The following is a 27,925-nucleotide window of genomic DNA, read 5'->3' on the forward strand; positions in this document are numbered from 1 at the left end:
ATTTACATATCGTAAATTTTGGAGGGGGTTTTAAAATCAAAATCTCCCTTAACTGTGCTCTTGGAATTAGGGGATTTTCGTTTGCATTTTTTTGTTTTGTTTTATAGAAGAGGGGGAGTTAACTGCAAAAACCCCAAGTAGGGGGTTTAAAACTCAAAACCCCTGGTAGGGGTTTTTAAACTCGAACCCCCCTGGTAGGGGATTTTAAATTCAAAACCCCATTGGTTGTGTATTAAAATCTCACCTAAAATAAACAAAATCAAAGCAAAAAATCATTCACTAAATTCCGATCCCCCCCCCCCCCAAGGGGGGGGATTTCATTTCGGCGGGGGGGTTTGAACCCCAAACCCCTCCCCCTGGCTACGCCCATGATATATATATATATATATATATATATATATATATATATATATATATATATATATATATATATATATATATATATATATATATATATATATATATATGTATATATGGCTCCTTCTGTCTCGGAAGACAATGGATGCGCCCAGATGAGTCACTGGCTTTGGTTCAGCAGTACCAGTGTTTCCTCTCTCGACCTTGCTGATATGATCCAAATTAAGGAACGCATCCATGGGCGCCCACAGGATTTTTTTGCAGGGAGGTGCAAGCTGCCACCCATGGCTCAAAATCGTATCCTAAAACTTTCTTGTTATATTCGGGCCCTCATACATAATCGATATTAAATGCACAATAATTTTTTTTTCATGAAATAAAAATAAAAAAGAAACTAAACACGTGAACAAAGTATTTACTGTACACAATGTTAACTTTATCCGTGAGGCCGTGCGGGCTTGCCTACGTTCGATCAAACAAAAACTGCAAATGTTGACTGTGGTTGAAGAAACTGTATCTATTCTATTGTAAACTGGTGGACGTGTTTAACCTGCAGTTTTATCGAGCGCTGACACCGACCGCAACTCCGAAAAACTCTTTACTTTTGTTAAAAGAAAATATATCATTTATCACATCGAAAGATAATTGGCAAAAAACAAAAATAATATTCTAGACCTTAACTAAATATTATAAAAAATAATTGTGGCATTTTACGTCTCGAAACGATTTTTTTCTCTTTGCAATGCAACTTCTTGTGAGACTAAAGAGGCCAATCCTTTGTACTTTCACCCTTCTTTCTACTACTATTGTGTATGGCATCTACAATCCAGGACCTTCCTTTAATGCTCGCTCTTCATATGGATCTATCCAGTGCCACTTTTCCCCCAGCTGTTAAATTAGTGCCGATTTTGAAGAGCTTGCATACATCAGTATACCTTAGCAGTGGACGACCAGCGAATCTCCTGCCTTCTGTTAAATCACCATACAAAATGTCTTGTCATCCTTGTGGCATTCATAATAACTATAGCTATGTGCAAATATAAAAAAATTGTCACGACTAACATGCTATAGAATATGTGACATCCTTTATAGAGCAAAGAATTGCAAGCCTAGAATAAATCGTACATGGTATGACATGAACTACAGATTTGTCTATTCTAGTTACAATAATAGCATATCTTTACAACTGTACTTCAGTGGTAGCACCACATGTTAAGATACTACACTTTATAAAATTCTAATGATAGGCCTTTAGATTTAGGCTTAGAAGACGATGCGGAAAATTTTTCTGAACATTAATTTATGAAACTCTTGAATCAATAATGCATGGGCACCCGCAGGGGGTATATTGTGGTCACTTGCACCCCCCTGGATTCAGATGCGGAAAATTTTTCTGAACATTAATTTATGAAACTCTTGAATCAATAATGCATGGGCACCCGCAGGGGGTATATTGTGGTCACTTGCACCCCCCTGGATTCAGACTAAATTTTAATCTACATCTACATAATAAAAAAAAAACAGACCTGAAAGATGTATTCCATTATGGTTGACCATCCATTTCATACGTCTAGGTTAATCTGCTTATTAAATTTCTACTACTACATTAACCAGAGGAAGCACTACTTGTTCAGTTGCTACTTAGAAGTTAATTGATTTGATGGTGAGAAAAAATGGCTAGAATTTGGCTACTCAGAATCCAGTGGGGTGCAAAGTGCACCCCCTTGAACCCTCCTGCGGGCGCCCATGAACGCATCGCGTTACATTTGGCACCAACTGAGTTGCAGAAGTTGTCAGAAGCTATAAATATATACGGGCGTAGCCAGGATTTTTTTTCGGGGGGGGGGTTAAGGGGATCCCCCCCTCCGCAATATATATGTGTGTGTGTGTGTGTATGTTTGTATGTGTATATAATTAATCTTCATTACATTATGACTCTTCATTCTTTCGGAAGAAGTTAATTATACCCTAGAATATTTTCCTGGAGTTAGTGGAAAATTTGTAGACTCCCCGCCTTTGATAGCAATCGGGGTCTGGGGAGCGCTGTGAGCTCTCCCAGCGCGGGGCAGAGCCCCGCCGACAAGCACTATTTCTGGTATTGAAAGACTAAAAAATGCATATTCTGAGGTATATACAGTGCCTTATGCTGGTATTAAAAGTTTTATTTTAAAACCTGTGCTATTCTTACTGACTTAGATCCTCCCGCGCCGTTCGGCGCATTGGGCGTCAAGCTGTTTCCACAAACATCTGTCACTGGCAATGTCTGAAGCATCTTCCCACCTGTTCTGAGGACCTCCATGAAAGTGTGGCGCCAAGTTGTTATAGGATGTCCCTGTTTGTGCCTTCCTCGTAATGGCCTACTTGTCATCGCAACTCTTATTATGAGTAATTCATTTTGTTGGAGAACATGTCCCGCAAACCTCATGTTACGCTCTGTCACAATCTTACTAAGGGGTCGACTCCCAGTTTGGCATAGGATTTCCTTGATTGAGACCCGATCTCTATAACTGACTCCTAAAATCCGTCTTAGCCATCTTTGTTGAGCCACATTTAGGGCTAACCCTAACCCCTAACCCTCGCGGCAACAAAAAAAAAAAATAATTCTTTGAACTTTGAACTATGGTTGCTTTAGGCCTCTAGCGGATCCAGAACTTTGGAGTGGGCGGGGGGGTGATTTTTTTTCCAAACCCTAACCCTAACGCCGAGTAAACCCTAACCCTATGCATAAACGTGCGTACAGCATATATATATATATAAATATATATATATGAGAATAAAATAGAGCAGTGTTTCTCAACATTCGGTGAAAAAAAAAGGTCATGTTGAAGCATTTCTCTTGTAAGCTTGGGGGTCTGGGGGAGCGCTGTAAGATTCCCCAGTGGTGTTCGAGGCGAGGCCCCGACGCCAAAAGCGTTTTCTTGCATTTTTCACTGAAGAAACGCATTCTCCTGACATTTACAGCTCATTATTCATAAGTGGGGTTCGGGGCGAGGCCCCGAGGCAAAAGCGTTTTCTTGCATTTTTCACTGCAGAAACGCATCCTTCTGACATCTAGAGCTCATTATAATATTTATCAGTGGGGTCCCGACGCCAAAAGCGATTTCTTGCATTCGTCACTGAAGAAACGCATTCTCCTGACATTAATAGCTCATTATTCATCAGTGGGGTTCGGGTCAAAGCCCAATCACTAAAAGCGTTTTCTTGCATTCTTCACTGAAGAAACGCATTCTCCTGACCTAAAGCTCATTAAATACTGTTAAACTGTTATCAATGTTATAGATTTAGATATATATAGATTTATTTTTTAATTGCTATCTCGGTAAATTTGTATAAGTTTTGGTATGTTGGCTAACTAATTCTAGTCTATATACTATATCACAGACCTATGTAATCTCTCTACCTAGACATAATGACATAGTCTATAGTCTATATATAGGAGATAGATCTGTTTACCTGTTGTAAACATCAATGATTGCATACTTTTGTAATGTAGTGTAATTAACTGTAAACACTCTACACTAGTCTACACTCTACTCTAGTAAAGTCTCTAGACAGTGACAGTCTAGATTGGCTAGATCAGTAGATTCTAGATAGATACTCTAAAAAAGAAACTCAACTCTATAATAATTAGTAAATTACTATCTATAACTTATAACTATAATTAAATTAATTAGTATAATTATTATAAACAGCTGAGTAGTACACTACATTAAAAGTTACAGTACTCAAGACAATACTCAAGTCAGTCAAGTACTCTACTGAAAGTCTACACTCACACTGTCTACAGTACTGTGACTGTAGATGATAGTAAGTTGAGTGATAGTGTCTAAGTCAAGGCAAGGGAATCAACAACCTATTCATAGATCTATTAAATCTATACATTTTAAAACATATAATACCTTATCATCATATCACATGACATGTCTTATGCAAGTTTATGTACAAGTTTTGTAACAACAGCACCAGTGCTGTTTCTGCCAGATTTTTTTTTAAGTGCAACACATCAGTCTAGATCTATTACTAGATATAATAATGAAGAAAGCCTAACTGATTGTATAAATGAGTTGGGTGATGGTGATGCTCCTTCAACTGTCAGCTGTTTTATAAGTCCATTCATTGACAACACAGACTACAGAACTATCAGGGTAAGCCTTAGATGCCTTAGTACACAGTACACAGTGTTTATCAAACATGTACACTCCCTTACATACTTACTAAACAACATAGATTAGAACAATAAAACAAGCTGCAATGCTGATGTAATTTTAATTCTAAAGATTTAAAATTAATTAGATAAAGGTATAATTTATTTGTAGATACAGAGATGCTATAGGTCTACCAGCGCTCACATTCAAGGTTTAAGAAGCAAGCAAACAGATGATGTACAATTATAATTGTATGATCAAACTCCATTTGAGTGAGGGCTTGAGAGGCTTAAATCCTCTCTTGCAAAAGCCCTGGACAGAAACCCTGCTGTTTTGCGTAGTGCAAAAGTCACCATACGGGTCGAGAATTTTTGGTTTCCCAGACCTGTTGAGACGAAGATCAGCAATTCTGGGGCAGTCAAAAAGAATATGAGACACAGTTTCCTCTGATCAACCGCCGCCCTGGAGACTAGTGAAGGGTCAAGCCATTAAAATCTGCAGGCTCTAAACTGGTGGTTAAAAAAAAAAAATTCTCCTCCCTCTCTCCAGTTTGGTAGAGAATTTCTTTAGTTAAAAATAGACAAAAAGATTTGATAAATGACAATGCAAAAACAGTAGGGATAACAATAGTAGGGAGAAATGATAATAACCTTAGGAAGTAATTATATAAATAGAAAGTTGTGAAAGTTAAATCATCTTTCAACAGCTGATAGTATGAATATGTGTACCCTATTGTTTTTCTGACTTAGCTTAGTGAACAGTTAACACTTTGTAGTGATGATTTCTTCAGTAGAGAATGGTTGCAAATAATATGCAGATTAAGCCTGTTTAGTATTTATATATGCTGCGGGAAGAGTCAGTATATATAATGGTGACTCTGTCTCTAATTTAATTAATAGTTTCCCAGAGAGATGCATCATATCTCTGTATTTGGGGGCTTGCCAATTGTTAAGACCTTCATAAGCTGAGGGTACTGGGATTGAAGAGAGTGAAGGTTTTGCCTTGTGATTGGGCTATACCTATATATTTTGTAGTAAGCAATCTTTACATAAGGAATATAGTAGTATAAAGTAAAGCTAATTGCCCCCTTTCAGACCTAGATGATGATCTGTTTCTATGCTCAACTGGGTTAACCAGTGTGTTAGGTGGCTTGCACAATGACCATCCACCTTTACTTTCCCCAACTGATGTCAGGTTGGGTGGATTCAGGGCATCCTAAAAATCCCAGTCTAGACAGAGATTCAAACTGAAATCCCTTCTGTTTGGAAGCCAAGCACTTCACCACTCCTCTACTCTGCCACCACATAATAAATATATGATGTTTTAATGCTAATCTTGACTATTTCTTGGAGATTAGTCTGTCTCTAAAAAAAATAGTTAGGACATTCTAGATTTGTGATTCTTAGAAAGAGAACACTCCATTGTGTTTGTTTAATTATTGGTATAGTTTGATGAAAAAAAGTTTATTATCAGAGTAGATATTATAATGTTTGATGTAACAGCCTAATTAATTATTGTGGCTGCCACACTTTTTTATAGATATGATTTAATATTATTGAAGTTCATCAACTTAGATGCAGTTATGTTCTCATGTTAAGGATGAACAATAAAACCACACAGCCCTGCACACATATCATTTTTTCTTCAAGAAAATAATACTAATCCTTGAAATATCTTCATATATTCTTACAAATATATCTAATCACAGTAATGAACTTCAACAGTCATAATTACACCAAATTAACAATATAATGTACTATGTTCTTCATACAAAATATATTCAGAAATATGCACACACAAAAACGCCATTACAAAACTGCAAACAAATGCAAACTTTTTTTTGCATCATGTATTTCATCTTCTGACAAACTTTTACCTTAAATACCATATTATTTCAGTCTCTACCTATATATCTATAAGTCTTGACTATATGGTATAAGGTACACAATATCTATATATGTTACATTTTGTAATGTCTGAGAGTGTTAAAATTTTCTTAAATTTTGTTTTTACCTTATCAGAATATAGAAGAGACAGGAGATGTTCTGACAAAAAGGAAAGAGATCAGACATGTCAAGGACTCATCAAAACGAGAACTAAAATTAGAAAATGAAAATGCTGAAGCTTTCTTGAATTTTCCTTTCTTCACTGATAGAGCTACATGCATGCACTTAAAGAGACCGAGCACAAAAGTTATGTTTATCATGAGAGGACTCTCCGGCTCAGGCAAATCTACCATTGTCCAGAAGATAAAATCAATATATGCTAAAGCTGTCATCTGCTCAGCTGATGATTATTTCTATTCTAAGGATGGTGTCTACAACCATGATAATAATTTGCTGGGAGCTGCTCATGCTGACTGCCAAAGTAAAGCAGCACAAGCCTGCCAACAGAATGCACCCATCATTGTGATTGACAACACCAATGTCAAGAGGTGGGAGATGAAGTATTATGCTGACCTTGGCAATGTCCATGGCTATGTGATTGTCACCGTGCAGCCCAAGACACCCTGGAAAATGGACCCAGTGCAGCTGGCACAGAGAAACAAACATGGAGTGCCTTATGACATTCTTAAAAAAAAGGTCCAGATGTTTGATGATGTCGTCCCAGTCTATTATGGCTGGTTTCTCTGTGAGAAAAAATCAAACAGTCTTATGAGCCTGGCATCAAAAATATTTCTTGAATGTATAATCAAACTTCCAGAGTTTAAAAAGTATTTACTGAATGCAATGAACATTAAGCCTGAACATATCTCTGATGGTAAGTCACATTTCATAAGCAGTATTATTTTTCAATAGTGCATCATCCTGCTCCTAAAGCAAGCTCAATTTGCTCTGGTCCAATCTCATGTGCCGGGGGGGGGGGGGGGGTAGGTCTTTGTGTTCATTTGCTGCCATTAAGCTCTCAGCAAATACAACTTAGATTGAGTCTTCTTCAGGATTTAAACTCCAGCCATTCAGTTGTACTGAAGTCACACATCTCATTCATCTAAGTTTTATTTTAAAAATTGTGTATTGAATTAAAAAAAAAATTGTTTGCAAAATTTTTAAGAACAAAAAAATTAAAATTGCTATATACATCTAGTTTTCATTTTCAAAAGATTAGCTAAGTATACCTTCTCATAATGAAAAGCTCTTCTTATACAAAAGACTCAAAAACTGCTGGTAACTTCTTTATTGCTTTGTACTACATTTGGATTTAACTGTAAACACTGCATTCTATCACACAAAGAGATATGTGTTGATATTCAACTAACTTTTTAAAAATCTATTTTCCTTTTCTTTATCATACACAGCCATAGTAATAATGCATATATATTAATATATAACAGTGATGCCTAACCTTATTCGTCCTGCAAGCCATTTATTAAATTTCTGACACTCCTGTTGCAGGCAACCTAGCCAAAACGATACAAATAAGAAAGGAAATCAACTTGAAATCATTTTTAAAAAAATAACAGTGGACCTTGGAATGAATAGGAAACAAAGTGCTCTATAGCACACACCATTCACTTAAGAGCAAAACAATAGCAAGGAAAACAAAGAAAATGATATACAAAGCCATAATAATACCATTAGCCATGTATGCAAATGAGACTTGGATGCTGATAAAAGCAACAGAAAATCTGCTAAACACTTGGGAGTAAAAAATACTTAGAAAAATGTACAAGATGAAAGTGGTTTGACCAAACAACTAACCATGAGATATACCAATTGTATGAAGACCTACCTGTTGTGATGGAAATAAAAAAGAACAGACTTTGCTGGGCAGGTCACCTTGAAAGAATGTCAGAAAACAAAGAACCAAAAATAGTATGCTGGCAAAAACCAAAAGGCAGGCACCTCAAAGGCAGACCACAAATATGATGGCTTGATGATGATAAGCAGATCTACTACAGCTAAGAGTTCAGGATGGGAGACAAAAAGCTCAAGAGAGATTTGAATGGAAGGATGTGTGGAAGCACTTATATGTTGACTTTATAAAGACCTTTGGGAATAAAACTAAAAAAAAAGTTTTGGGTAACAGCAACTGCTGCCATTTTGATAGTGAAATGTGCTTAGTTGTTTTAGTTACACATACAGTTAAATTTTTTGTACTTTTTTCAACCACCAAAATTGTGGGAGAATTAGTGATATATGAACCAATCATTCAACCATTCATTCAGGGCTTTGGCTTGTATAGAAGTTAGTTGAAGCATTACAAACCACATTGCAGAACTTTGTCTCAAATGTTCTTTAAAATGCCACAGTTTAGATTTTATTTAGTAAATCAAACTGTAATAATTGTTATATTTAAATGCAACTACAGACATTGCTGTTCACATATAGCTTATTATTGCCTCCCATCTCCTAAGTTATTGTCAATAAAAAGAATGTTGACTTGTAGTGTTATTTCAACACTTATTTCTTTAATCTGATTTTGTTGAACTCATTTTCTTTTCCTAGAAATGGCTGAGCACTTATTATCAACCTACCACACCAAACCTGTCAAGAAGAGCCCACTTCTGCATTGTACATCCATGTACTGTGGCTCAGGCAGAGCACCAGGCTGTCTACAGTATCACAGGAGCATCAACATTCAGAGTGCTTGTGGGCAAGTCTTTGAACTGGCCCTGTCAGGATTAATTATAACAAAGAGGACAATGGCAGCTAGGGTGACATTGAGTTCAGCTGCAGCACCCCTGTTCAAAAATGCAGCTGTAGAAGAATGGAATGAAAGGACATCGCAAGCAAATTTAAGTTCCAGAAAAAATGAAAAGTTCAGAAAGATAAAGAGCAAGAAAAATGGCAAACTTAAAAAAAATATGCCAGATGTTCCATTGTTAATGGCAGATGATAATTTAAACACGAGTCCTTTCTTGTCATTCCTGACAAGAAAGTTTCCTAAGCTTACTGTCAGTGGTTCATTGAGAAATGCTCACTTCACATTAAAAACAAGTCCAGGAGTTGAATCAAAAGAAGTCAACACAGATATTTTAGACATTTGCCAAGTTGAAAGCTCAAGTGCGATAGAAATTCCAGAATTTGTACCAGTTACTGGGGGTCAAGCATGCTATCTTGGTGATGGGATTTGCTGTGTCTACTTTGATGTTACTCCAAAAGTCAAAACCATATTTTCAGGCTACTATTAAATCATATTTAAAAATGCGTTAATTCCAGTCCTTAACATAGTGATAAAAAAGAAAGTAAAGTTTCCCATTCAGACCTTGCCATCTATGGGGCAGATGATGTAAAGTTCATCTGTTTCTGTGGCCAACAGTTAACAAGAGTGTCATGTGGTCAGCTTAACAACCTGCTGCCTTTACTTTTCCCCAACTAATGTTAGAGCTGGGTGGACTCAGAGGTGCCCAAAGGTCCCGAAATTTAAAATTCCAGTCTTCAACAGGATTTGAACCCAGGACCCCCTATTCAGAAGCCAAGTGCTTTACCGCTCAGCCACCAGGCCTCCTTTAACATAGTGATAATTGTTACTAAATATTATGTTGCTAAACAAATTTTATTTTAAATGTATATTTCGCTAGAGGTTTTTTTAATTAACTTTTTAAAGGTAAGTCTTTTTGTGTGTATGTGGGCCATATTTATTTCCATTAAAATTTTTTTTTACTCTTTTTTAAAACAACATCTAAACATAGATGTTAAATGTTAGTATAATGTTGTTGTTGTTTTCAAATTCATTTTACTAATTCTTTTTATTACAAAGGCTGGCTGTTTAAATTATATTCTAACTATTGGAGATCAAAATATAAAACTTTGTTTCCAGCACAGTTAATTTTTGAAGGCTTATTCCCCTTTGAACCATTCATTGTGATAGCACTGATGAATAATCAAACTGCTCTTATAATCAGCTCGCTGTGATGTTGTACAAAGTACCAGTAAATTTTTCTTGAATGTTTGCATGTGAAGAATAAAGAAAAAGATCAGTTCCAACAGGACTATAATCCTAGACCCTCGGTTGTATTTTTTAATTTTCTCTACATATCTGTCATGTGATCAATATTGATGTTTCTCTATAGTTTTAATTTCTATGTGAACCTTTCTTTGAATATTAAACCCTAACCCTAACCTCATGTTTGATTTTCAAATCTTACCAAATAATGTTAGGATTCCATTGCAGTTTTAATTATAACTCTGAAGTATTTTTCATTTTTGGTTTGAGTTTTTATTTAATTCAGTTGTGTATTTTTCTAAAAGAAACAAGCTTTAATTAGCTACTCATTTTCGAACACAATAATTTCATTTTGCAAAATTCTTGTATGTTTTGTTTGATTGTTTAAGCTGCTTGAAAATAATCTTTTTTTTTTCGTTCCTGATTTAATGCAACAGGGTAGCCTTAAGATTTTTCAGTAGGTAATAAAAATGGCACCAGTATTTTCTTATCCAATGATGTTATTAAGACTTGTATTCTGAAAAGAAAATTTTTTAACTGATAATGCTTGTGGCACCTTGAATGCTGCATATTGGCTACCTACTTCTACCTTTGAATTTTTGTGAGTCATTTCCTGTACCTTTATATCCTTCATTTCTTTCTGAAAAACTTATCTTGCTTAAATTCTTTGGGTCACTTAAATGGTCAATGTTTATTCTCTTAGTCTTTGGCTGGGGGAAAATGTACTCCTTTTTAAGGAGTGGTTTGACCTTGCTTATGACCAGCTAATGGTTGCAATCTGTTATCAGAGGCGTAGTGAGGAAAACGTGCGTCCAGGGCAGGGTACTTTATTGGTGCCCCACCCCCTTTCCATGAACATCAAATAGAAATATAAGGTTATAAATAAAAAGTATTTAATAATAATAGGATACAAATAACCTTAGGATGTATTACCTAACTAAAATATTCACAATAATTTTAATTTTTTTTTGGTCCCTCTCTGCATGCGCTGCTCTACTGGTGGTGGCGCCCAGGGCATTGTGCCCCTTGTCCACCCCTCACTACACCTCTGGGGTTAATGACACTTGAAAGCATTTCTCACCTTTTTTTTTTGAGTTCTATTCTCTCATAAGCTGTCCCTAACAAATGCATCTAGCTTGACATCCTGGCCTATAAAATTCAAGTAAATCTAGTGACTTGTTTTATTAACAGGCATGTCTCCTATCAGTGGTGGGCATTCTCTAGAATAATTTCTCTGTAAATCAATCTTTTCCTATCAATAAAATTAACACTTCTCCCTATTGTTACTTTGATAGTTGGTAACAGGTTCTTTTTATTGGTGCCAATTATTGGTCCTCTCTACTTTGTCTTCAAATAGGGTTATCTAAATTAGCATAGACTAGGAGATATCTTTTAATTTTAACATTAATCCATATTTAAATTAATATTCCAACTCAGTTTGTTTTAGAACCCATTTAGATATTTTATCTGAGAGTATAAGTCTTGGACTCTAAAATAGATTTTTCATTCATTGCATCATGCTTTTGTTTCTAATGTACTGTTCCCAGAGCTGTCAAATTGTAGTTCATCTTCTAGTCTGTCACTTTTGAAAGATGTGATGCTTGTTTACTTTCTCTGTACAGGTACTATTGGGATTTTGTTATCTTGACTGTCAGAATAGTTTCTGTAATGAGATTTTGTTTTCTTCTATTGTTCTGATTCTGATAATGAACTGTTGATTTTCTATCCTTGGTAGTTCATTGTCACAATCATTTCTGTTATTGTTTCTTGTACTCTATTGATTCTAATAGTGAATCACTGATCTATCCTGATAACTTGATGTCATTGTCTCTTAAAGCACTGTCTAGCTATAAGCTCTGTGTTGTTCACAATTATATACTACTTGTATTCTCTCTGTCCATATGAAGCATTACTAGAGGCAGCAGCAACACAAACTGGGCTCTACTTGTTATTTTTAAATAAATCTTCTCCATGGTGTGAATTGAAAAAAAAAATGTTTCTATACTTTGTTCTGCTTTGTTCTCAATTGTGTAAAGTTTGTCTCAAATTAATAAGATACTCATGGAAGTCAGCCATTTTTCTGCAACCATTATGTTTTAATTGACCCATCGCATAAAACAATTTGATTGCTATTTTAAACCATAATCCTGTCAGTATTATCATTTGTTAAAATTCATTGGTCATGCATTATTGTTGGCTTATATTTTGGCACATGGGCTTTTTTAAAGTCAATATCTAAAAGTGATTATTATGTAATATTTTATTTTTTTTTATAATAAAAATAGTAAGATTAGAGATTTTATTTTAAAAAATAATGTACCACACTAACAAAAAATAGTACCTAAGTACTCAATTTTTTTAGTAGGTGGCAGAAAAGTTTAAGCTGTGCTTGTAAACAAAAATTATTTCTACCACTCTTACAGTCTACTGGTAACTAAAGAATTGTGATATTTGATAATAAGAGTGAAACCTAAACTCAAGCCACATTCCAAACCAACACAGGTAACACAGTAATGAATTAGTTTATGCAATCTGTGATTATTCAAATTATATAAGAATTTAATTAGAATTTCATGTTATCTTTTCAAATCTTTTATGTTATTGTTATTTCATTATTGACTCATATTTGTATTTTCTTTCAACCCTTTTGTTTTTGATGGAGTTTAAACATTGTCTCATTTTTTTAAAATCTAAATAGCTGTTCCATGCCTAGTAGAATTCATTTCTTATTTCTTGAGTTCATGAAATGTAAAATATGAAAGATTAATATTTATATATTTTGAATGAATTTTGAGTGGGGTATTTGTTAAAAAAACAAACAAATTCAAATTGTGGAGGTTAGTTTTAGTTTTCTTTTGAATTGATATTTTTCTGCTTATGTTACACTTGTATGTTATGAAAAATATTGAAATAAATGACATTCTTTACAAAAATTTTCACTGTTTTTTTAATGAAGGTACTTGAAAGACAATACATTGCTCATAATGAGAACAATAAAATTGCCTTGTTTGATATTTGTCATTTAATGGTAGTCTCCTGAATAGTTTTAATGAGTTCCCCAATGAATTTTTATTCAAATCTACAATGATTGCATAGTATTTGTTGTGGAAATGTGTGATTGGTTGCAACATTAAACCAGCACTAACCAATTGCCTTAGTAACACATCTTTAAATCATCAGCCCCAGAACTGCTAAGTTATTATTTATATGTTGACTGGCCTTGCTACAAAGTCTACTAGGCAAACCTTTTCAGAAAATCGATAGGGTTATATACTACATAAAATCTTAACATTAAAAAATGTAAATTAAAAAAAAGGCCAGTTAACAAAGAAAAAAAAATAATACAAAGCTTATATTGAGTGAAATAGCATCAATTATTTTGAATCAATCATGTAATTAATTCTTGGTAGATATAGACTAACAATAATAAACTTGTTCAATTGGAAATAATTACATTATTTTTGTTTTAATGCAAATTCCATGCTAATAGAATGCTCAGTCCAATAACTATTGTGACTTATTAGTATTTTAGTTTTAAAATTTTAGCAAATGACTTAATTCTCTACACAAGGCGTATCTTCCCTAAGCTTAGAAGGTCTCTATCTAAAATGAAATTAATTAATTATGACTAATTGATTAACTGTTTATTTTTTCTTTGACTCATGTTGTCATCAACAATGTGATTAGCAAAGTTTCAACTTAATCCAGTAAGTGGGATAAAAAACGATAAAATAATGAGCTTTGTAAAAAAAAAATGTCAGGAAGTTGTTGATAGCTTTGATTCAAAGGAAGTTCAAATAAAAGGAATAAGACAGCTTCTTGTCTCTACCACTTGGGTCAAATTGTGATCTGAAAAGTTTTCTTAGTGTTTTGTCAAATCATTACTACAATTAAAGAATAAAATCAATACAGGTTTCAGTGAATGACTTTATTGATATTACTGGCATAAAAAAAAAAATTATTTACATTTTAAAATATATACACAAGATGACTAAAATATTACATGTAGTACATGTACTGATTACTGTAGTACATCACAGAAAGAAAGACAACTACTTGTTCATGTTTTCATTTAAAATTTCCACTTCTTTTTAATGTAATTTATAATTATACACTTAAAAGCTATTACAAATATTATGACTCACAAAAACATAAGTTAACAGCCTAGATGAAAGAAAGGTCTGAACACTACAACCTGATAATAAAAAATATTTGCCAAGTACGGTAAAAAGTTCTCAGAATAAAAATTTAGCTTTGTTTGAACAAGCACAATGGTTATGAATTATTGAAAAAGAAATGCTGGAAAATTATTGCAGAATTCTTGAATATTGAGTATACAAGACAGATTATTAAATACGTAAACAAGACTGAATGAATTGTATTTGGAAGACAGAAAAAAAACTTTTAAGGAAGCAGCAGAGAAAATACTGACCTACAAAAACATTAGATTTTATATAAACCTTTGAACCTTATTCTAAAAAAAAAATTAAAAATTTCATCATGTCAAGGTTTAAAAAAAAGGCTGCATGATCATGTAAATTTAAGTTTTATTGAGAACAAGTTGTGCACACAATGTGAACTCAAAACTGTGAGAAAATACATAACGTAAGTTGATTTTAAAAAAGAAAAATCAAATTTACTTTGATCGTCAAGCTTACAAAGTGGTGCTCAAAGTGACAGCTTTTTGGCTTTCAGAAAAAAAAAATTAAAGGCAAATTAAATTAATCTCTCGTAAATACAATATTTCTTGTGACAAACTTATCTAGTAGAGCATGAAGAGAAGAGAGTTCTGCGACCATCAAAGTGAATTACAAGATTCAACAATTAATGACATTTGTTGGAAGATATTTATTAGGTTTTAAACAATACCGAACTAAATTTAAAACAGAAATGAAACTTAAAGGTGATCAATAAATTCATGTATCTTATCTAAAAACCAAAACACCTTTCTTATTTACAGTCAAAAGTCAAGATGTGAAAGAACAATGCTTAAGTTGAAGAAAACATTTTCTCTGCTTCATTGAACAAAATACTGGCCTTATGCTTTCTTTCAAAACTTTTTTTGGGGTTGTTAAGATTTTTAACATTGCATCAGAGAACAGTGAAGATCCACCATTTATCAATGTTTATAATGTGCTGTTTTGGCAACATATCAAAATAGTATCATTTCTCTCTTCTAAACAATCTTGCCTCCAAGTTTCACCAGTACTACAAGTTTGCTTCCTTTCCAGATGCAGGCTTAAGTCTTTTTAATACATGTATTTATGAATGCATGACCAAATAAAAAAAAAGTAATAGTCATTACAAAATAATTGTTTGCTATGACTGACAAAGCTTTCATTGAAAATTTATACAATTTAAAAAAATATTTTTTTCCATTACATTAAAACATGCGTAAACCAAACAAAAAAATCAGCTGTCAGTATTAAGATAGAATAAGGTTGAAGTCTTGAATAACTTTATTAGTAACAGCTTTCTTGTAGATGTTGAATTACATTTATCTAAGTAGAGTACTCATTAAAATGTTTGATGTTAATATCAATGTTTTAGCTTTCTAATGAGGCACAGAAGCACATAGGTTTCTTAACAGGATTGTGTGGCCAGCACAAAGACACAATTTTTTTTTATATTATTTCCCATACAATGTTAGACCATATTCATGAATTTGTATCTTGTGACCCAGGGATTCAATTCAAAAACTAAATAGCTTTTTCTTCAACAACACAACCATGATTATTACATTATTATTTGCCTGTTTATAAAAAAAAAAAAAAAAGAAAGAAAGAAAAAAAAGCTTCCTAATGAGGTAAGTAAAACATTTGACCACAAATTACTGCTGTGAGAACTGGCCAAAAAAATTAAATTATTCCAATATTGGCAAGGATGGAATCAGGTTTTGGACACACACAAAATGAAAGCAATGGGGGGTCAATTATGTGCTTCTTTAAGGAATGAAACCCTTTTCCAATTAAAAAAAACAAAAAAAAAAAAAGCTCCACTACTCTAGAAACATAAACCTAAAAATACTTAGTGATATAAATAAAATATTCTAACAACCATGAAGTTGAAATGATGAGAATCCTTATTAAACAAGATCGTGGCTTAATCCAATTCATGAAACAGTGTTAACATGGCATGACACACTCAATTACACACCATTTTGAGGTTACTCTAAAAGTGGTCTAAAGTTTTACCCAAATTAATTTTTAAAAAAAAGTAGTAATAATGAAAATAAATTTGAAAAGAAAAACAGTAGGAAGGAGAATATAATAAATAATAAGAAGTTTAAATTGTAATTTATGGTCATTTTATGATTAAATGAAATATAAAAAAAGTTTTCTGACCATTGTCATTGACCTGCATAAAAAATAAATTATACATTATAAATATTATACACAGATATATTCATACATGAGTATTAACACAAGAGAAGTCATTCTTGATGGACACAAAGAATTAAATTTTGAAATTATTAATTAATAGAATACAAGAATTAAATTTTTAAAGAACATTATTTTTTCTAATAATCAAAAGAAATCAAAATAATGAATTACGTAACAAAAAAAAAAGACATCTATATTTGGACAAATTTTGATTTTATTTTTGTTACATTGACAAATACTTTGTCCTATATACAAAAACAAAAATTTCATGGCTGGTAAAAAAATTTTTAATGGGAAAAAGATGAAAATCAAATACAAGATGACTGATGCCACTGTTTAAATTTTTTATCGAGTTCGAAGTTAATTTTCTGCATGCTAGTTTTCCTCATAGAAACTACACAACTACAGAGTGTCAGATAGTCCTAACTGATGCACAAATACTTTACACTGTACCAACTATAGAGCAACTTTATTATATTACAACTACACAACTGTCACATAGTCGTTTATTGTGTAATTGTTATAATTCTGTACTGTCTTTTAACAACGTTATAAGAATACAAATAAACTTTAAAATTATTTAGTCTTGAGGTAACAAATAATTAAGTCAGCCATGTTGTGTTGAAAATGTCTGATTATTCAACCAAGACTAAATTATCTGCTTTTAAACATATAAGCTATTTAGTATAATATTAGTATAATCTAGTTCATTACAAGAAGCATTTTGAATATTGTAAATAAAAAGAAAACAAAAACAAATGTGCTTGTTAAATTTGAAATAAGTCTGAAGTTTAGGCCACCCAACCTAAGATACAAATAATACTTTTCCCTGTTTACTGCTATGACTGTTACCCATTTAGTTGATGAATGTACAGGTGAGAACAGGTGTGTACAAATCTACCCCCCCCCTTCTTTCTGATACGGTATGTTGCTTATGCCAAGACATCATCAGCACACTTACACTTTAAAGAGGATCAAACTAGAGAGTATTCCTAACCTACTATTTAAAAAGTAAGTTGATCTATTTAATACATTGTTTCAATGAAACCTTTCTTTTAACCTGAGTCTTATTCTCAATAACAGTTAGCAGGGGGAGAAGGTTTGAACAAATCTGACTGGTGCAGTGCAGTGCATTAGCTTCTAAGGGCGTCATGATGCCAGCAAAAGAGAGCATAAAAGCTATGAAAAACTTAGTTTATAATTGTTAAAATTAACCATTATTTTTGGTATATTCTTCTAGGGTTGTGTCATATTCAAAACAGTTTGAACTGTAAATAAATATATATATATACATATATATCACATTCTAATATTAACACCAATTAATGCAATGTACATGCATCAGAAATGGCATTTATTATTTTTAAGCAGATTGAAAAACTTAAGGGATATACAGTTAATTTAAAAATATAAACCCAATCACCAATAGATCTTGTGACATGATATGATTGATATATAAATGTATATGTAGATTTGAAAAAAAACATTACAGCAATCTTATATTATCTTATAAAATACATACGTTACTTCAAAAAAGAAGATGATTACCTCCTACGTGTGTCCCTAGGTCAATCTAGTCATGCATGTTAACCAAATTCTGCCTAGTCATTGGTCCTCCTGGCTGGCTCAGGCAACCCATTTCATGCTCTAATAGTACTAGGAAAGAAGGAGCATTGCACAAATTTGTCCTAGCATATGGAACGAGTTGTAATCATTTTATCAGTCAAGTATCAGGCTCCTTAAATATTTATTTAAATGTCTAATTTTGTGAAAATGAAAAGGTAAATAAGAAGTGGACTAAAAACCTATTTAATATGGGATGTGACAAAGGTGCTGCAAAATTAACAAAGAGTAAGAATGTTGTGATTTAAAGGCTGATTTACAGAACTAGAAACATCTAGATGGTGGAGTCAATTTCTTGCATGATAAAATAATAGTTTAGAGAACTGTTTGAACCAACAAGTTTTACCTTAAAGTTGAACAATTTAGTTCAGCTTGAAAAAAAGTATACAAGCTTTTGAATTGCATAAGTATTTTTTTCCCCTTAAGATAATGTGTTTGTTAACACTCAGTACTTGTTTGACCAAATTTCATAGTCAAAGGTTTCTTATTTCCCAACAAGCCCTTGACCATTCTTCAGAAATCCATCTTTATAGGCGACTGGCCATTTTCTTTGAATGCTCATAAGTTATTGTAAAAAAGTCTTCATCTTTTCTTTTTCTACACTCCAAAGTAAAAGTAAACATTAGTCATTGGTCACATACTTAAACTCATCCACTCACACCTATATACTGTAACAACTAACATTTACACCCTGACGACTTGGTCTCCTCTTCATTTGTCAAACGAACGCCTTGATTAAAATTTCCTGGAGACTTCGTCAAAAGCTTGTGTGCTAGAGTTAATAAGAAGTCAAAACCAAATTAATCTGAAATGCCAATTTTATAAAGTAGCTTCTATTTAATTAGCTAGGCTATTTATAATTAAGAATTAAATAGTAGGTTTAGTGTCTTTAAATGTGAACATTGAGAAAGTATTTAATATGGTGATGTAGACCCAACTCTAACAAATATTGTCACATCTGATGGAGATGAATCCATTGTCTAGAGAGAATTGATTTTTCTATCACTTGTACAGGCTGTCTTTTGAAGGAATATTTCTTTTGGGTCTGAGATGCATGTGCTGTGGTCTCGTTCTAAGTCTTTTCCAGCTTTTGGAGGTCAGTTACTGCAAGGCTGTTCTTATGTCTTCCAGTGAGAGTAAGCTGACTCCTCAGCCAGTCTTTAAATATTTCCCAAAATACATGTTTCTTTTTTATATCCTATTTTAACTCACTAAAAAAGATTTCCTTTTGGCATTTAGATGTCCAACTGAGAACAGCTGTAACATGAATTGCCTTTATACTATCCAGATTAGCATTCACCAGAATATCCTTATTCATTGTTTAGTTTTGCCTTTTAATATCCTAATGTAGATAAAGGAGTTGCCAACTTTAATACAAGTGTTCTAGTAGTTTAATATTTCTGTTTAGCTGGCATGTATCTGAGAACTTCATAATGGCTGCAAGTTCTGATAAACATATTTGTTAGTTGGAAGACAAAGAGGCTTATATTCCATTTAACTCTTATTAAAGGTAGTCATTAGTGCAGCTAAATTTAGCCAGGTATTCAAGGGCAGTATTATATGCTAAAGGTATCACAATAATACTTTGACAAGAAAATAATTAAATGTAAAAATAATTGACAAAAGTGAGCTAAAAAATAAGGCTTTCACCTCTTTATTGAGAAAACGACCACTGATAGTGAGAAAATACTTGTTAAAGTAAACAGTCCCCACCACAGGCAGTATCACAGTACCTCATTTAAAATTAAATAGAAATGTGTATGTCCTCATCCAAAGAGCAGAAGACCATTTGATCAATACTGTTATGGCACAATAAGGAATTAGTTATTTGTTTCGTAAATAAGGGATGTTTTGACTTAGAGACAATGACGCGACTAGTAAAAACAATAATAAAATTTTAGGAAGAATAGTGAAACGTAAACAGACTACTCCTGACGGCTGTAGAGAGACGAGCTTTTTATGAACATAAGGAGGTTTATCTTGACGACATTCGATGGTTACTTTTGGCTATTATAAACTTCTTGTTTTACATTCGCTATCAGCATTGACTAACTTCTCTTGTTGGCCTTTTGCCTGTGGTATTGGATTTTGTTATTTGAGTTTTACCTCCATTTGACTTAGCTGCATAAAACACAGCCAGGAAGCACCTAACAATACTCAACAAAAAAACAAAAGTTAATGGCCAACTTACCAATCATTAAAAACATTTCATTGATAGCCAGACCTGTTCTGGCAGAAGCTTCAGCAAAAATCAGTCCATTTTCTTCTGCAAATGCCCTGGCTTCCTGCAATGTATGATATAAAATAACACTGATTTGCTAAAGTACATTTTTATGGCGTACTCATAGTTACTTATATCAACAAACAGTGGCATGTAGAAGTCTCTAGATGTCTGCTGCCAACTTTCTAATCTAATACAAGTATAGTAACAACAAATGAAAAAACAAATAAAAGGACAAATATTTAGTATACTGGAGGCTGAAGATTTTTATTTTTTGTTCTTTTATAGCATTTTACTTTGATCTCTATTTACTATAACCAGTGATGGGAACTGACTTTGCAAAAATTTTAGGAAATTTTGTAAGCGCCGCCCCCCTCCCCCCCTTTGAACTGGCCTGTCGCGGCGAATTAAAAAAAAAGATGTTGCTGAATTTTTTAAAACTAAGTAGAATCATTTTATTTAATATTTTCTTTAATTAATGTTGTATTACATAACATTTACACTGCATGAGCATTACTGCACACAAAATGCATGCATAGCACTATTGTTTGTATATATAGATGGGAGGAGAAAGCTTTTTGCAGTCTGAGCATTCTATAATAGATAACTGCTTTACAGATATTGTAACAACTTCTCTCTTTTGAAAATCAAAACATGCTTGAGTTTTGGAAATACTTCAAAAGTATGAGCTACACTTCTGTTTGTTTCACTAATTATTAAATTTTGTACAGGAGAAACTGTTTACTAAGCTTTGCACATGAAGTCCACCAAAAATGCTTTGAAATTGAAAAGCAATTGAGAGAAAGCTGCTGAATCTCAGCTGAGTTCTTAGGCAAACGAGCAAGAACAACCAGTTGAGGAGCAATGCTTAGAGGAAGAAAATGTTATGCAATAAAACTGCATATTGAGGCTTCCTTAAGTGACTCTTTTTCATGCTGATACAAGTTGTTTAGAATAAGTGGATCTCTACCACACTGGGCCTTTATAGCTTTAGTAAGGATAAGTTATTAGTTAGAGAAAATTTTTAAACTTTAATATATATATTTCTCACTATAGATCTATATCTAAGCTACTTATATCTAATAACTTGGATCTACCTCTCCAGTGACTCTAGATTCAATATATTATTATTAGAGCTACATTCCATCAGGCTTATACTCAGTAACTCACTATAGTCATGTAAAGAAGGCCTATTATATTCTATATATATATATATATCCAGATGGCCGGTAGGTCTACTAGATCTAGATCTTATTATTATTATAATAGATCTAGATGTCTAAATCTAATCCCATTTGAACTCATGGAAGTCGGCAGGCAGGGTTTAAATTAGAAAAATCTAGGGGCCATTGTAACAGCAGTGAAAAAATAATAGATCTAGAATTGTAGTAATAGCAGCGATACTCTTAAGTCTAATACTTTTCAAAAGCTGGCAAGCAGCCATTGAAGTCTAGATGCTCTAGATCTAGATCAAAAGTATTCAAATTAAAGAATCTAGATATCTTATCTAGAATATACCTATCTAGACTGATTCAAACCACTCTAGTTTAGACTCTAGACCAAGACTTTTATAAGAGAATACGGTAACACGAGATTTATTTAAAAATAGAACTTTAACTGTGTCAAAAGAACGGATGTGCACATGTTCAAAACAAATCATAAATATATTTCGCATTCTTCCGAAAATGGAAAAATAATAAAAATCTGATTTTTTTTTTTCATAAAAAATAAATTGAAAAAAAAATTGATTTAAAAAAAAAAATGTCAGGAAAATTTCTGATTTTTTAGCTAGAAAATCGGATCAGAAGAAATTTTCGGAATTCGACAACTGCCGGAAAATTCCCATCATATAAAATCCCTAAAATATTCCAAAGATGAAAAATTTAAGGCAAAAAAAAAAAAAAAAAAAAAAAAAAAAAAAAAAAAAGAGATTATTTTACTTCTGTGGCAACAGCTCTGTGTTCTGCAGCAAGATCTGCTTTGTTGCCAGCTAAAACAATAATGATATTGCCTGTGGCTTGTTGTCGCAATTCTTTCACCCATGTGACAGCCCGATTAAATGTGTTCTGTAAAAAACAAAAACTCTTTAATTACAAAAAGTTAATGACCACAACAATAATAACAGTCTCATTTTTTTTTAAAGCCAAAGGACCTTTCATGAATTTCAGTTATCTGGAAAGATTTATACTAGATTACATTTTAATTGCTAATAATAATTTTGTGTCATCATCTTTTAAAGCTAAGATTATGTTTATTATCTAATCAGGCCTAGAGCTAAGAATTATCTATATTCTAGAGAACATTTCTGATAGCTGGAATATAGCTTAAAGTGGCATAAACATGAAACAAAGAAATAATGATTTTTTGTACAAATAGTCCAAGAAAAAAATTTAGAAATTAACCAGGGCAAGAACCCTGACACAAGAAGCACCACACAACTGCAAGATTGACATAGCAAGAAGCTCTAGGCAGTCTATGTGACAGCATGATCCCTCGATGATCAATGCAAGGCCAGGTAAAAAAAAGATTTGTTTTGGAAGCTGGCTAGTAGGTCTATACGTTCACTTCACTGGCCAGAGGTAACAAGTTTGTGCCTTAGTTGGGGGGCTGATCTTCATAGTGATTTCTTTTATTGTTTCTCTAACAGACAATTTGTTTGTTTTTGAAATGCATGCTCATCTAATGCTGCTATCCAGTGTTTATGTTACTTCTATAGTCTGGAAAACAAACTTGTAATGATCTCCCAGTTTAAATTGAATAAGACATAAGGTTAAGGCAAAGGACTTAAACTTTCTTTGTATGTGGATGTTGGAGGAGGCTGTCTGTGTTTCCAAAACTTACTTTGTATGTGGATGTTTGAGGCTGTCTGTAATTCCAAAACTTATTTTGTATGTGGATGTTTGAGGCTGTCTGTGTTTCCCAATCTGGTGAAAATTTAGTAGTGTGCATTTACATCTTGTCACACTTCAGTGCGTAAACCAGAGAGAAAGAGTGGGCTAGTTACAAGTGTGTATAGTGTCACACTTGACAAAACACAATATTGACTGACCAGTATTACTCAATATTATGAGGTCACATTGAGATGTGTGGTTAAAGTATGCCGTTTTTGCTAGACTCAATAGAGTTACAAAACCTATATATAAGGTAAAAAAATAATTGTACTATGGGAAGGTGATAGTAAATTCTAACAGTGTCGGTTACTATCCAAAAAATTCTATATACACTACTATATAAATGTGAAACTAGCTATGGCAAGGGGTCAGTCAGTCACTCGCTAGTCATCAGTCATTGTTCCATGTCTACTATTTAATGTGCTTCTTCAATATTGGATTACATTATATTTACTGTGTTTTATTTCAATTACTCTATTTAAGATTTATACTTAGGATTATTTATTTTCTCAATATGAGTTTGAAGATTAAACTCAAGAAAAATATAGTTCATGGCATTGTTTCTTTAGTGTATCCTAGCAGTGTGCTGTATATATTTATAGGTACCCCTGAGTCCGAGTAAGTCATATGATTGTGGAGACAATACACAGTATCTAGAACAGGTTTAATATTAAGAGCTGAAGTTACTTACTGCATTATTGATATCATAGACAACGACTGCAGCCTGGGCTCCTCTGTAGTACATTGGTGCTAAACTGTGATATCTTTCTTGACCAGCTGTATCCCAAATATCTAGCTTGAGACTTTGCCCTTGGGTTTGTATTGTCTGTGTCAGGAAGGCAGCTAAGAGATGTACAGATTCTAGTTACTAAAGTATTTATAAAAATCTGTTGTAAATATATATAACTATTCTTTTAGTAACCAGTAGCACTTCAATAATGAAATAGTGTTTTTTTAATGATTAAATGGAGCATAAGCTTAACTTTTTTACCAGACAGAGAGAGTGAGTTGATATTTATAATAAGCTTTGTAAAAAGCTGAGAGTCTTCACCAGGTTTCACAACCTTTAGTGCGTGTTGATGCATAGCCGTTATAATAAGATGGATAAATGTTACTTTCTCATAATATATTTATAGTTATTATGAAGTGACAGAATGTCTTTTACCTCCTACAGTTGCTTCACTGTGCTCAGGAAACTGGCCTCTGACAAATCTCAAGGCTATACTAGATTTCCCCACACCTTGGTCACCAAGGAGCACAAGCTTAGCCTGATGCCCCCTCTGGCCACCTACAGGAGCAGTGCGAGGGCCCGTATTGCGTCGGGCAGAACTCATGTTTCATACAAGGAAATATCACAGAGGAAGTTTGTGTTAAGGCACTGGCTCTATAAAGTATTGATTCAATCCTTTAATCAAACCTGGAAACAATAAGTATACTATTGTTAAATATACAACAAATAGTTAGGTGTAAAAGTTAAATGTAAATTGAGTTATATAAAAGGGTCATGCTTTTTTTTTATAAAGAAAAGTAAAATAAATAAAAGCTAATATTTTACATTGTTTGGAAGTTATGTAGAAAAATAAGAATGATTGTGGAATTACAGTTTAATAAAAAACAAACAAACACATTTTTAATTAATATGTGAAAAAAAAAAAACCCACTAAAACTCAGAGCCATAAGAGAACAAAGACATATATAATAATCAAACAAGAAAACATTCATAAAAAAAAATTGCCAGTTAGAAACACAGAACAAAATAAAGTCATGCTAATGAAAACAGATGCAAATAAATTACAAAATAGAACAGAAAGTAGAACAAAATATGAAAATAGAGCAAATAAAACTACAAGATAGAAACAAGGTTAAAAAATCAGGCAAATCAAGTGGCTAAAGAACAGAACAAAACATAATTAGCAGACACAAAATAAAGAGAGAATGCAAGACACTTTTAACAAATGAGAATAATATTGGAAGATGTTTAGCTGAAAAAAATTGTTCTGGTAATATAAGCATTGATGGTATGGCTAGCATTTTAACAATAATGTTGCTTTTAACTTACATTTACTCATTAGCTTCTAAGTCAAATCTAAAGGCCAGGTGATACCATTGTTAGTAACAGAAGTAAACATGTTACTGATACACACACCAACAGAATGACTACAGCCTACTTAGGCAAACAAGATATTTGTCAGTATCAGCTGTGTATCAAGGGTAGTAACTCAGAGCAAACTTTTAAAGAGAGCCTGCTCCACTATGGAATTGTTGTTTGTTGATAAATAACAAACTAATTATATTCAGGGTCGTATTAATTTATTTTTATTACTTTATCGTTTTAAACTCTAATACTGATTGATAAATTAAAGTTAAACATCATTTATTAAAAGATAGGTCTATCACAACATATGAGATGGTGAGTGTGTATGTACAAGGCCACCAACTGTAAAGGCGTATGTGGGATGACCAATGTAGAATATATATATATATATATATAATATATATATGCCTAAAGCCATAATAGATTAGCTAGGTGTAGACATAACAAACCACACACACAACAACAAAAAATTATGAAAAGTTTTGAGTTTATTTTTTTTTAGTTTAGTTTAACTATTTTTTTTAAATTGGTGATTAACTTTTAGTCCAACTACGTCTTTTAATTTTTTACATTTAGTTTAGTTCCCATCACTAATGAAATATAGTTATTGTCACGTAGCATTTAAATTAAAGCAGTTGTCGCACTAAGTTTATTTTTAGTTTCTGCAACCATCTCCAAAACAAGGTCTAGGTGTTAATTGTCGATGGGTTCTAGCAACAAGCATGCTTTTTAGGAACAGAAGTGATTCCATAACCATAAAAGGAGTTGGGATTTAATGGGCAAAAGGTTTCTGTTTGTTCGCAAATGCAGAGAGAGGTTGATTAATAAAAGGTTTTGGAATGACGGGGAAAGTCAGTTGTAGATATGAGGGTGAAGATAGTTTTATAAACTTGCTTTTAAAATTGGACAGTGATGTTACTATAAATAATAACATCCTCTGTTTTTCATGCAATAATGTAGTCTAGCATTTTATTGTTAGTCAGTAACTTAGAATACTGCAATCATAATCTTAAATCTAGTTTATTAGTCTTAAATCTAGATCTAAATCTATTATTCTAACATTTACTAAGAAAAATAAATCTAGAATCCAGATTATTCTAGATAATAATAATAATAATAACTTTATTACAGACTCTAGATCTTGTCATCTATGAGTATGAGTTAATTTTATATAATATAAAGTAACTTTATCATATATATATATATATTATATATTATATATATATATATATTATATATATATATATATTATATATTATATATATATTATATATATATATATATATATATATAATCAATGACTCAATTGACTTAATGACAATGACTTGGTTACAATTTTCTGCCAGATAATAAAATTTAAATAATTACCAGTAATATTAGCTAAGTGTAATTTAATTAGATTTTATTAGATCTAGATATAGACTACATCTATAGATAGTAGAGATCTTATTTCTTAGTATCTATATTTAGAAAAATACCAGATACTGAAGTCCTTCAAAGAGTGGGTCTGCAAAGCATCCACACAATCCTGTAGTCTCGACTGCAATGGGCAGGACATGTCTGCAGAATGGAAGACTGCTGCATCCCTAAAAAACTTTTGTATGGCCAACTAAGCAAAGGAAAGCGCTAGCAAGGCGGTCAAAGAAAACGGGACACCCTCAAAGCTTCTCTGCATAGACCCAGCCACCTGGGAGACAGAGGCACATGACAGAGCATCATGGCGTCGGGCTGTGAAGACTGGCGCACATGTTGCTGAGGAAAAGAGAACAACACTGGCAGAAGAAAAACGCCAGAGAAGAAAAGCAAGGCCAATGACACTAGCTCCAGCTGGAATAACCTGCCCAGTGTGCAGCCGAACATTTCAGCTCACATAGGTCTCACCAGCCACATGGCTGCATGGTCGTGTGGTTTGCACATTGGACTGTCGTTTGGATTTATCGATGGTCCCGGGTTCAAACCCTGCCCGCTCCCATCCCCTGTTGTCCTGCTACTAGGAAGTAAACTATCTTCAAATCTTCAACTCTGAACTGTCTGAAGGAACATCCGAAATATGTAAAACATTTTTAATCATTTTACAAACATTTTTATATCTAGTAGAGATATAATCATATACTTCATATAGAATCTTCAGATCTAGATTTATAATGACTAGATTCTTAGTATCTCTACAATTATATTTAAATTTAATAAAATTAATAAATATTAAATTTTAAAATAAATTAAAATTTTATTATATCTATTTTTTTAAATTTTAACTCACCTATTAGTCCTATTTTATCGTTCGACCTACAGAAACTACTCTCAAAATGGAAAGGAAATAGTCT

The 27,925-nt window shown here is 32.8% G+C and overlaps 2 protein-coding genes across 3 annotated transcripts; one reads left to right on the forward strand and one right to left on the reverse strand.

Annotated features, from left to right (window-relative positions):
- Positions 1 to 4,055: 4,055 nt before the first annotated feature.
- Positions 4,056 to 12,654, forward strand: LOC106066505 (2',3'-cyclic-nucleotide 3'-phosphodiesterase-like). Its single transcript, XM_013225563.2, has 3 exons — positions 4,056 to 4,502; positions 6,524 to 7,262; positions 8,948 to 12,654. Exons 1-3 carry the CDS (start codon positions 4,278 to 4,280, stop codon positions 9,631 to 9,633), a joined length of 1,650 nt encoding a protein of 549 aa, XP_013081017.2. The 5' UTR covers positions 4,056 to 4,277; the 3' UTR covers positions 9,634 to 12,654.
- A 1,643-nt stretch (positions 12,655 to 14,297) lies between these two features.
- Positions 14,298 to 27,316, reverse strand: LOC106066504 (ras-related protein Rab-5C-like). 2 transcript variants are annotated; one of them, XM_013225562.2, is made up of 6 exons: positions 27,080 to 27,316; positions 24,672 to 24,923; positions 24,198 to 24,349; positions 22,556 to 22,681; positions 20,586 to 20,679; positions 14,298 to 19,166 (listed from the first exon to the last, which is right to left on the reverse strand). In XM_013225562.2, the coding sequence occupies exons 2-6, from the start codon at positions 24,838 to 24,840 to the stop codon at positions 19,072 to 19,074; spliced, it is 636 nt and encodes a 211-aa protein (XP_013081016.1). In that variant the 5' UTR covers positions 24,841 to 24,923; positions 27,080 to 27,316; the 3' UTR covers positions 14,298 to 19,071. The 2 variants fall into 2 exon arrangements, with proteins under 2 accessions (XP_013081016.1, XP_013081015.1); XM_013225561.2 differs by lacking the exon at positions 27,080 to 27,316 and adding an exon at positions 25,566 to 25,681.
- Between the last annotated feature and the right edge of the window lie 609 nt (positions 27,317 to 27,925).

The sequence above is a fragment of the Biomphalaria glabrata genome, chromosome 16, assembly GCF_947242115.1.
Source record: "Biomphalaria glabrata chromosome 16, xgBioGlab47.1, whole genome shotgun sequence".
Lineage (NCBI taxonomy): Eukaryota > Metazoa > Mollusca > Gastropoda > Planorbidae > Biomphalaria > Biomphalaria glabrata.